The 12678-nt window shown below is 29.7% G+C and overlaps 1 protein-coding gene across 2 annotated transcripts in view; it reads left to right on the forward strand.

The window, feature by feature from the left end:
- The window catches only part of ABCD2 (ATP binding cassette subfamily D member 2), a 108739-nt gene that overhangs the window by 12154 nt on the left and 83907 nt on the right, over positions 1-12678 (forward strand). For both annotated transcript variants that reach the window (XM_074269470.1, XM_074269471.1), the window contains exons 3-6: positions 1369-1490; positions 6283-6448; positions 7685-7779; positions 11732-11877. In XM_074269470.1, the coding sequence (XP_074125571.1) occupies positions 1369-1490; positions 6283-6448; positions 7685-7779; positions 11732-11877 (529 nt within the window). The remainder of the gene's footprint in view (positions 1-1368; positions 1491-6282; positions 6449-7684; positions 7780-11731; positions 11878-12678) is intronic.

Here is a 12678-nt window from a genome sequence, read left to right on the forward strand (position 1 = left end):
CACTTTACATTATAGTGAATTAGTAAATTGCTATAAATTGCTCTTGTAAATTGTTCCTGTAATTTGTTCATTTTGTACTGCATGAATTCACAATACAATAATATATAATAAATTTCATTTGTCCATTCCACAGCTTTGCTACCTAATTTATTTTCAGTTCTTTGCTTTAAGAATAATCCTGCTGTAAATTTTAAAAACACATTTTTGACTTTGCTAAATCAAAATATACAGTTTAGGGACTTTTGGTATCTTATTCCAACTTGTTTTCCAGAATGCAACAATTGTAGTTTTTATCTTTGCTAGTCTGATGACTGTGAGATAGAATCCTAGAGCTCTTTTAATTTGCATTTCTTTTATTATTAGTGACTTGGAGCATATTTTTCACATGGTTGTTACTAGTTTATTTTTTTTTTTAATTTGAAAGTTGTCCTTTCATATTTTCTGATCTCTTATCTTTTGAGGGAAGGCTTGTTTTAGTTCTTTAATTATCTTGTGTATGAGAACTTTATGAGAAAATTGCTATATCTGGCTATATGCTTCCCTTCTAATTATATTGAATTTACTTTCGAAAAGTATTTTCAGTTTTATGTAATCAAAATCCATTATCTTCTATGGTTGCCTTTATCTATAAAGACTATCAACTCTAAATCTTTAAATTTATCATCCTTTTAATTTGCTTGTAATATATATTTTTATATTTAGGCCAAGTATCCATTTGATTCTTATAAGGGCAAAGGTAGGACTCTGTTGATTTCCCCAAACACTTAAAAATACAGGTATTATGAAAAATATTCTAATTCCTCCCTCCTTTAGATTGATTTTTCCTTAAAAGGTATGATCTTCTTGAAGACTTGATTGACTTAGAGGAATAAAAACTCATACTCTTGATATTATTTCCTTATCACATGGGTACACATGAGTACAAAGCAGATACCAAGTGCTCCAAAGGTATTCTGATGTTTGAAAAAGGATCCCAGGCAAGGGAGCTTTCCTCAGCTGAATGAATTGTAGGTGCCCTCAATAACTTTCCTTGCTAAATGTTTTCCTGCTGTAACTTAAGTAAATCTTTTTTTTCCTTTTAAATAATTGTTGGATGATCTTTGAATGTCTCCTTTTGTTCCTATATCTTTTCAGAAAACTGGCCTGAATTAGGCATAGATCAGAATACTTTGAATCAATACTTTCATCACTTCTTCCCTTTCCAGAAAAAAAAAATCAGTTTAATGTAAAACTTTTCTTTAATACTAATGCATCATAAATTAATGCACATTGAATTTTTAGCTAGAATTGAATTGATTAAAAATATGTGTATGGTAATGGGGATAAAGGCTACTTGACAACTACAACAAATATTTATTTTTCTTTAAGATTTAGAAGATGACCAAAAGCAAGCTATGGTTAGTGAACGTACAGAAGCCTTTACAACTGCACGAAATTTATTGGCGTCTGGAGCAGATGCCATCGAAAGGATCATGTCTTCATACAAAGAGGTACTTTTTACTACTTATTGCCTACACTAAAAGAAAGGTATTTGAAAAACAAATAAAATGTAAATAGTGAATTAGCGAAAGTCATATTTAATTAGGAATCAGCACAGAACTCATGGGAAAAATAAAATCACATTAGTGACTAAAGTCTTTTTAGTGTTGATATTCATCATTTGCTTTATTCTTCAAGATGTACATCATATTCCTCTTTTCTGCTTCTGGTAAGATATATAGCATTTGTTTTCTAAATTAAAGAGAATTGTAATTAGTTCATTTTGATGAATTTTTGAGAATTTTGTGTCATAGGTACCTTGAAATAATTGTGACATCTGGAAGAGTTAGAGTCAATTACAGAAATTATTACAAATCAAACATTATCTTCCCATGGACTTTTATTCCAGCCTGTGCTCTTCTTGTTTTTATACTTTAACATACCAGTGGATCTGTGATCTCATGGATATTGGCACCCCATCCTTTGATACAGACAGAAATCATTTTTTCTTCTATGAATCTTCTGCAGATAATTCTCTGCTTAAGGCCTTCCTGTATTTTGCTTATTGAATAAGCGATGTTGTCTGGGGGCTGTCCATCTGTTAAGTCTTACTGATGTAATATGACTGACCTCCTTTTCCAAACATACTTTTCCTCAGTAATATCCTTTAAGCCACTTTTTGAATGTAGGTCACCAGTAAAAATATGCAACAATTTAACTTTGGTCACCATGCAAATCTCCAGCATCTTCTGTCACTCTTCTAATTTCACAGCGATTGTAATAGTTTAAAATCTCCATCTATGGCAAATCACTAGGAAATGATCCATGTTGAAAAGATGGGTTTGTGTACTAGAGAGCACCTTGAGATCATTTAAAGCACCATGCAATTTATAAAATGCAGTACGTTCTTCTCTCATTTTCTTATTCAGTTCTGGCTTCAACTCATTGTCTATAGGTAGTACTTGTCCCAAATATATGTATTGTTCTAAATCAAATTCATTCTAGTGTATTTTCTAATCTGAATAATAAGCATTTTATTTTTTCTTTGTGGCTCCCTATAACCATGGAACATCTTAATGTTTTAGGATTGGATGCAATTGTCAGAGCAATATCCATCAATAGTAGTATCTGGACGATCATATTCAAAAAATTTTCTAGAGCTAGAAGGAAACTTGGTGACTTGTCCAACCCACAGATAGGAAATAAACCCTTTTAAAACTAAGCATCTACTAGGTGCTAGCCATTTTGCTAAACACTGTTCATTAGCTTTTGCATGAAAATCTCCAGTAAGTGGGAATTCTCTTTTAAAATCTCAATCTGCATTCAATTCCATTCCAAGTGATAGATATCACCTTAGTTTCCAGTTTTTTGTCAATACCAAAAGAGCTGTTATAAATATTTCTCTACTTATAGGTTCCCCTTTCTTTAATACATTTTCAGTCTTGACCTCGTGTTAGTTCTGAGTCAAAGAAAATACAGTTTAGTTATTTTGGAGATAAAGTTCTGAATTGCTTTCTAGAATGTTTGGACCACTTAATAGTTCTACAAATAATGCATTAATGCTTTCCCACATTCCTCCAGTAGTAGATAAAATATCTACTGTTATTGTTGTTTTGTAAAACTGATTGGTAAGAAGTGAATCATAAATGTGGCTTAAATTTGCATTTCTCTAATTAGTAGTGAGTTAGAGCATATTTTCATATGGCTTTTGGTAGCTTGGATTTTTTCTGTGAAAATTGTTTATTCATCAAATTTATCAAAACTTCAAAATTTTATATAATTAAAATTTTCTATTTTACCTTCTATGATCCTCTCTATCTCTTGTTTGATCATTAATTCTTTTCCTAATCATTTCTTCCTTACACTAATAATCTGTTCAGGATATCACTGTGTTTAAATCACAAACCTATTTGGAGCTTATCTTGGTATATAGATGTTAGTCTATATCTAGTTTCTGAAAAACTGTTTTCTAATTTTCCCAACAATTTTTGTTAAATAGTTCATTTTTACCCCAATAACTAGGAAATTTGGATTTATTAAACACTAAGCTATTATATTTGTTTGTTTCTGTATATTATTTGCCTAATCTGTTCCACTGATCAATCTATTTCTTTCTTAGTACCAAATTGTTCTGATCATTATTGCTTGTAGTGTAAGATTTGTAGTGTTCAACCCACTTCCTTCCCACTTTTTTCTATCATTTTTTTTTGGAGATTATTATTAACTTTTTGTTTCTCCAGATGAATTTTATTGATATTTTTTCTAGCTCTATATAGTAATCTTTGGTAGTTTAGTTGTTAATGGAAAAATAAAATTAATTTAGGAAGAATTGTCATTTTTATTTTGTCTCAACTTAACCACAAATAATGAATATTTCTCAAATTATTTAAATGTCATTTATGCAAAGAATATTTTATAGCACATAATTCCTATGTATTTCGACAGATAGATGATCAAGTATTTTATAATTTGTTTGCATGAATTCAGAGATAATTTGGAACAAAGAAGGTTTGGAAGTAGGAGAAATGTTGGCAATTCCTGATTCCTGGTTTTCCTCAGTGAATATATATTTTTAAATATACAATGGTATCTCCCCTCACCATTTACACAGCTAGTTTCTTTTGAAACTCAGAATTATATTCCAGTTATGAGTTTCATGAAATCTTATTGATGATCTTTGAATTTAAACATGCTTCTTTGAGTTAGGACATCTAGTCCTTCTGGCTTATTGCCTAAACTCTGGACATTTATTTATTTTTTTTTAACTTTTATTATTATTGTTGTTATATTCTGTAAATTTACAAGAAAAAAAAAAAAAGAAGGAAATAAGTAATTACTAAGTGCCTACTATGTGCCAGGCATTTTGCTAAACACTTTGCAAATATTTTTTCATTTGATCCTTGTAACAAATCTAAGGTAGTTGTGATTTTTTTCCCTTTTTTTTTGTAAGTAAGGAAACTGAGGCAAATAAAGGTTAAATATATTGTCCAGAGTCACATAGTAAGTGTCTTTGGACAAATTTTAAATCAGGTCTTTCTGACTCTAGGCCCAGTGTTCTATCCACTGTGCTAAATAATCTATAGTATCATCTGAGAAAAAAGTGATAATTTTGATTTATCTTTGCCTGTGTTTATTTTAAAATTTCTCTTGTCTTATTGCCAAAGATAACATTTTTATTTGCGTTGAATAGTATCAGTGATAATGGACAATTTTTTTTCTGCCCATGATCTTATTGAAAAGACTATTTTATTAATATAACAGATAAAACTAGCTCTTGGTTTTAAATAGAAATTAAACATATTAAAGAAATATCTGTTTATTCTTATGTGCTTTGGCATTTTTGATAGAAATGGATGTTTTATCTTGTCAAAAGCTTTTTATATCTCTTGCTGTAATCTGATTTTTTTCTTGTTATTAAAACAATCATTTACATTTATTGCTAGTATTGAAATATGCTTGCATTCCTGATCTAAATTCAGTCTGATTATAGTGAATAATCTTTGTGATATATAATTTTGGGAGATTTATTTTCTTTTTTAATATTTTGTATTTCCTTTTCTAATTGGTTAATTTTCCTTTCATAATTTTCTTGACTTTTTCCCTCATTCTCTCTTATTTGATTCCTTTTTAAATTCTTTTAAGAGCTCTTTTGTGATCTTGTGATCATTTGATGTTACTCTTTAGGGTAGGAGTGGCTTTTTTAACCTTACTATCTTTCTTTAATATGAACCCATATCTTTTTTTAAACCAAAGTAACTATCAATAAAACAATTCTTTTCCCTTTGCATACACAATTTTATTTTTAATTTATCTTATTTTATTTTTAGTGGCTTAAATATTATTATCAAGTGGTAATCCTAAATTTAAGTAATGTTGCCTTAAGCCTTAAGTCTTTTTACTTTTTTTCTTCCTCCTTTAGTCTGATCAGTACTGCTAGGGCTGACTTCCCACAACAGCAGATTTCAGTCTTCCCTTATTCATTCTCACATTCATTATGCACTCTCCATTTTCTAAGAGCAGCTCTGCTTGGTTTAGATTCTAGGGAACATCATATCCTTCAAACTACCTCTCCCCATTTCTGCTTTTCACCTTCCTTTTGTGTAAGGTCTTCCTTTATTGGGTATTAGAGCTATTAGATAAACACAGCAAATTTCTCAGGATCTTAAAAAGAAAGAGAGGTCTTGATTCAAGTTGGTTAGTGGTTGCCTGATGAGCCTCTGGATATAAAAGGGCTATTTTGAGTTTTTTTTTTACTGTACCTTTGTCAGTATCTTATGTAAGGGGATCCTTTTCTCTTTTTTATCACTATTGCTATTGTCCTTTCAGAACTGAGCATTTTTTAGGCTCCTGATTGGGGCAATCGGACATTAGGAAGACTGGTATTAATTTCATAATAAAAACAAATGTGCTTCAGAAAAAAAAATCAAGAAATGAAAACTAATTCTATTCACTTATTAATGTTCTGTTGAACTAATTTCAAGTTAATGGCATATTGTAGTCAAAAGAATTACTTCCTATAAAAGTTAATTAGATGCTAAGAAAGAACCAGCCCCAGAGAAAGGCCTTAAAATATCATCAATAGTCTGAAAGTGTTTTGCTTAATTTGAAATTCTTATATTTAAAATAATATTTTATTATTTTGAGTATGTTCAGTTAAATTTATTTTTTCTTATCTTTTTTGTGTAATTTATATTTATTAGTCTTAGTTACCTATGCTAGTAATATGTATGTATCATTATTAAATAATAATTTTTAAAGGTTTGACACTAAATGGAAAAGTAATTTAGTTATTTTATTTCTTAGATCACCGAATTAGCAGGCTATACTGCCCGAGTATACAATATGTTTTGGGTCTTTGATGAAGTTAACAAAGGAATTTACAAGAGAACTGCTATTCAAGAAACTAAAAATCCTACCAGGATTGGAGATAAAATAGAATTGTCGCTCAGTGACACCTTAGAAATCAAAGGTATTGAAATAGTTTTTAAAACTTTTCCTAATCCAATTCTTCCTGTGCAACAAGAAATTTGGTTCTGCACACATATATTGTATATAGGATATACTATAACACGTTTAACATGTATGGGACTGCCTGTCATCTAGGGGAAGGGGTGGAGGGAAGGAGGGGAAAATTCAGAACAGAAGTGAGTACAAGGGATAATGTAAAAAATTATCCATGTATATGTACTGTCAAAAAAATTATAATTATAAAATTAATTTTTTAAAAGTATGAAATTAAAAAAAAATTAGAAGTGGGAGAAGTGCCACAGGACAAATAAAAAAATTTTTTTCCCTATATTAAAATATTTCATTATTTATCAAAACATGATTCTATAAGACATGTCAGGGCCTTTAACTAGGTATACTAAACACATCTTTGCAGAATTAATAGTTGCTGCAATAGCTGATCCTCACATCAACTATTATTTAATCTAATGTTACATTAGGAACTATGCTTAGTAAAATATCCATATTATTTTACTTTGAACTGCTGCAGAATTGTTAGACATTTTTGTGAACTGCACAAGTGACAGAAAGAGTTGTTTAAAATTTAAATTCATATTTCCTGGTGTCTTAGCACTGTCAGATATTTTAATGTAAATATGTCTATTATGCTGTTGCAAAGTTATTGTTTAGTCATTTCAATTGTGCGTGCCCCTTTAGGACCCCAATTGGAGTTTTCTTAGAAAAGACAGTGTTCTGCCATTTCTTTCTCTATCTTATTTTACAAATGAGGAAACTGAGGGAAACAGAATCAAATGACTATTTCAGGGTCACACAACTACTAGTTGAAGGAGACCATAATTGAATTCAGGAAGATGAGTCTCCACTCTACTCTGCCACCTAGCTGCTTGTTGGGCCTTAAGCACTGTACAATTAACCATTTCATGCTTTTACCCAAAGTACATTTGTTTGAAAATCCAGTATTTTGAATGTGTATTTTATATAATATCCATTTCAATTGATCAGTTTTCTTATTACTACATTTTTCTTTTTGCATGATTTAAAATTTTAATATTACCATTTTATTAGTATTGTCCATTAGAAAAAAATTGATAAAGTTATAGTATAGATATAATAAAGTCTATTAAAAACATCTAATCCTATTAAAATTAAAATAAACTTTAAAAATGATAATCAAACTTACATATCAAATTAATCAAGGTGATGCTTTTCAAACTTTTTAATTTTCCTTAAATTATAGGAAAAGTTATCGATGTTGATCATGGAATTATTTGTGAAAATGTCCCTATTATAACACCAGCTGGAGAAGTGGTGGTTTCCAGGCTAAACTTCAAAGTAAGATGAATTCAAGAATCTTCTTTTAATCACTCTAGTATAAATCATCTCAGAACTCATGTACTTTCTGTTAATTGTTTAAAGAAGCTTATGGAAAGTAGGGGAAATGAAAAAAAAATAATGGCTCAATTATAGATAGAAGCAGTTAAATGCAATTTCTCCTTCTGAAAACAGTTAAAAGAGAAACTTAATTTTGATTTCTATATTTTTAGATTGAAAGTCAAATCAGGCGATAGGTGCAATAGGACATTTCCTTAAAAATGAATATTTGAAAATAAAATGTCATTTGTTCTATCTTTCCTGTGTGTATTACTTGAAAACATAAGCCTTTATTATAACATAATCATGGCTAAAATTTGCTAAAAATTTTCATTTACAAGTTTTATCCCAATAAAGCTTTGAGTACTACTTTATATAACAGGGACTAATATTAGAAAATCATAAAGTTGAATTTGCTCTATGGTTCTTATAATCCTGTATAGATTGTGTTGAAAAAATTATTAACTTAAGATCTTAGGTTTTTGTTGTTAAAGCATGTAAAAGTATTTGATTGACTGCCTAGAAATATGACAAAAATAAAAATATGTGGCATTCTAATGCTATAACTTGACAAATACTAATTACTAGTCATAGCAGATGAATTTAATTTAAATTTTAAAAAAAATGTTTAAAATTGACAATAAAAATGCAAACAAAAAATAAGCACACTGATTTCTAAAATCTAATTACTGACAAGAAGTATATTGATCTAGAAAACAACAAAGGAGACAATTGGAATCACTCAAAAGAAATGTATTCCTCCTACAACTTTGGGAAGTTTATATTTATTTTTTTGTAGTGTGAAATATAGAAAGTTGCCTTCTTTCTATCTTCTTGCTATCTTTATATGGGCCTATAATTTGATTTTTATGTAGTGATTTTAGAATAAGATCTGGATATGAATACTGATTAGATATCTGTTAAGGAAACAAAATAATCTTCAAATTAAATCTGTTAAATTGTATACTTCTTTAAAAAATCAAGCCTTTGATTTCATTGGTATAGGTAATTAATGAAAACAAAAATTCATGCTCTCCAATTTATAGTCTTAAGATTTACATGAGACTTGCCTAGATCACAGAGTCTGTGTCATGTCAGAAGTAGGACTTTAATCAAATTCTTAACTCTGAATCCTGTTCTCTGTCTATTTCACAGTAGTCTCTGGTAAATAGAGTATATTTTAATTATGTATCATTAGTTAAAGTACTTATAATCTTAATATCTTTCATATATTATTTCTTGTCAGTACTGGTAAACCAGCATACATTCTTGATGTTTCTATTTATTAGAATTAACAAAGTTCTTGAATTCCTCCTTATTTTTTATTGTTACCTAATTTTTTAAAAAATGACCCAGAGTGATACAAGGTTAAATTCTGAATTTTCTCAGTAAAAAGTCAGAAAATTCCCCCTTGTTTTATTTCCTTCCTTCTGAAATTGCTCCCATATTTTTTCTGTATATTTATCCTATGTGGTTTGTACATAAGTGTATTGACAATAGACTGTCAGTAAATCACTTTTGTCTGCTTCAGTTTCCTCATTTATAAAATTTAAGGTTAAAATGAAAGAAGATTTTGAAGTGCTCTGAAGACATTAAAATATTAAATACATTATTATTATCATTATCATCATCATAGCAGTACTACAATTAAAAATTTGCTTTTACTGCTTCAAAGGGAAGATTTCTTTCTCAATCTCTTTAAGAGCTTTAGTCATAGATAAAAATGAACTGATTAAATTTTAATTTGAAAGCAAACAGCTGTAGAGAGTTATCTAATATATATGGTTTGGACAGCATGGAATTTCTTATTGAGCATAAAAAGATACACACTATACATATACATATAATTCATAATATTGAAAAGATTGCAGTTAATTTTCACACTATTTTAGGTACAAGAAAGAATATGTCTTCTGATTAGATAGATAAACAATCTTACAAGTTCGTGCTACATACAATTTGTTTTATAAAGAAAATCATTAATATGTAGATAAATGGAGATTCAGCTTGATGTAAAAAAAAATTCATAATAGTTAGAAAAATGGAGATATCTTTAGGGTAACTCTATGAGACTATATAAGCCATAGAGATAGTACTGACCTACTTTGAGTAGAGGGAGTTTCATTTGCAGGTAGTTCCCTATACTCATGAAATTAGATAGACAGCATTTATCAAGCATGTACATTGTACCAAGCATTGTGCTAAGTGATGAGGATAAAAAGAAAGGAAAAGGCCTTGCCCTCAATGACTATATATTCTAATGGGGGAAATAATATGTAAATAGCCCTATATACAAGATATAAAGAGAGTATTGTTCAATTGTTTCCAACTCTTTGGAATTTGAAGGCTTTTTGGGGACAAAAATAGTAGAGTAGCCTGCTCCCTCTACAGCTCATTTTATACATGTGGAAACTGAGGCAAATGGTATTCAGTGACTTGCTTAGGGTCATAAGCCAGTAAATGTCTAACACCAGATTTGAACTCTGAACAATAAGTTTTTCTGACTCCAGTCCTGCCTTTCTATCCACAGTACAACCTAACTGTCTTACATATAATAGATAATCTGCAAGGAAAGGTTTGGAAAGGTCTCTTGCAGAAGTTTTAACTGTCTTGAAAGAAGGCAAGGAGACCAAGAGGTGTAGGTGAAGGGGTAGAGAATTCTAGGAATGGAGGACAGATGGTACAAAGGTATTTCCCAAGTCCCATTTCCTTTGCCATATACTGAAAAAATTGAAATGACCGTTACTGACTTTCAGATGAAATGTATCAATTGGTGTGTTTTAAAATACAATCTATATTTTATATATGACACAAACTTTTATATATTCAAATATATTATAAATTTATTTATATATTATGTAAAATATAACAAAGTGTAAATATATATGAGGTAAAAACTTTAAATTGTCATAAATAGTTTTAAAATGTTTTTAACCAAACTAGCATCATGGTATAATGAATTAGAGAGCCAGAGCTATGAATTAGGAAGACATGTTAAAACTTCTATCTATAACAGATGCTAGCCTTTTTAAAAAATTGAGCAAGTCGCTTAACCTCTTAGAATCTCAAGACATTTTAATTTGTTGATTTGCATTTATAGATAGAATTTCCTCACCAAAATACATACCAATGAGACCATAAGACCAGTACAAAAAAGTAGTAACCTATTTTTAATACTTTAATACTTTTAATACTTTAAAATTATTTCCTAAGTAATTATCTCTTTATATATACAATCCATCTCAAATTTGAATGGAGTATACTTACTAAATATTTTGAATTTTAATGAGTCAGAATTAGGGCTTATTCTTTTCTTATCATTTTCTTTGGAATTTTAAAAGATTTTTTGATCTTCAGATGCTATTAAAGCCCTAAATTAATATTTTCATCCATGATAAATACTTTCCTTTGTTTCATGGAATACATTTTATATGCCAGCATTTAGCATAGCACCTGGTGCATGCATCTAATAGTATGCATTTAATAAATGTTTCTCAATTATTTGATCATGGCTTTCCATTATGTATATAAAGACAGAATGTCTAGCACAACACCTTGCATAAAATTGGAAGGGACCTTAGGGGCCAACTAGTTCAATCCATACCTGAAGAAGAATGCTCTCTCCAACATATCTGACAAGTTATCATCAAGCTTTTGCTCACAGAGGAACTCACTACCTCCCAAGATAGACTATTCTACTTATATACAACTCTAATTATTCAAGAGTTTTTCCTTCTATCAAGCTTGAATTTTCCTGTTTGCCACTTCTGCTCATTACGTCCAGAACACATGGTTTTAAATATTTTTGAATAGATGACATGTGTGATACAGCACTAAATGTTTTGAAAGAAATATTTATTTAGAAAATTTCTGATATATTCAGAGGCATAAAAATAATTTTCAATTATTTTAGGTACAAGAAGGAATGCATCTTCTGATAACTGGCCCCAATGGTTGTGGGAAAAGTTCTCTCTTCAGGATTTTAAGTGGGCTATGGCCTGTATATGAAGGAGTCCTCTATAAACCCCCACCTCAGCATATGTTCTATATTCCACAAAGGTATGTGCTTCTCTCTAGTCCACAAAAAGTTTTAATATTTCTTGTTAAAATTAACTAGCAGCAGTTCTCTAGAAACTGAGGGGCTTTTTTTAGCTTGAAGAAGAAAAAATTTGGCGAGTGTGGGAAAAGGGGCAGCAGATGTTATAACTATGATGAAACATTTCAAGATTGTCATGTAAAAGAAGGATAAGACTTGTTCTGTTTGATTCAAGGAGGTGTCTAAGCATCTCATTACAGAAGTAAGAACCAGAGAGAGTTAGTAATGTTCCTGAAATCGTGCAGCTAGAATGATTTTAAAGGTAGAATTAGAATTCACATCTTTCGACTTCCAGTCCAAAGTCCTTCTATGTTATACACCATATTCTAGTGTATAATTGTTTTCATACATCACCTCATACCTCACACAAATTATATATGAATAAATATAAAAAATTAAATTGGGGCCTAGATGATTATATTATGGCATATGACAAATTTTATTGTTACATAAGAAATGATCAAATGTTTAGATTCAGAAAAACTTAGTGAACAAATCAATCAGTAAGCATTTATTAAGGACCTATTGTATGCTTAGAAAGACATATGACTAATGTAGAATCAAGTGGGCAGAGCCTGGAGAGCAGTTTTAACAATGACTACAATTCAGAAGACTGGTAATGAAGCATATTTTCTACTTCTTAGATAAGAGATGATACACAGTCAGTTTTGCTTGAAAGTACTTGTTAGAGATTTGGCAAGGGTGAATGTTGAAAATGATTTATGTATATGTTTTGAAAATGAAATCTTTAATAAAAAAAGGAA

The sequence above is a fragment of the Sminthopsis crassicaudata genome, chromosome 5, assembly GCF_048593235.1.
Source record: "Sminthopsis crassicaudata isolate SCR6 chromosome 5, ASM4859323v1, whole genome shotgun sequence".
NCBI classification, from domain to species: domain Eukaryota; kingdom Metazoa; phylum Chordata; class Mammalia; order Dasyuromorphia; family Dasyuridae; genus Sminthopsis; species Sminthopsis crassicaudata.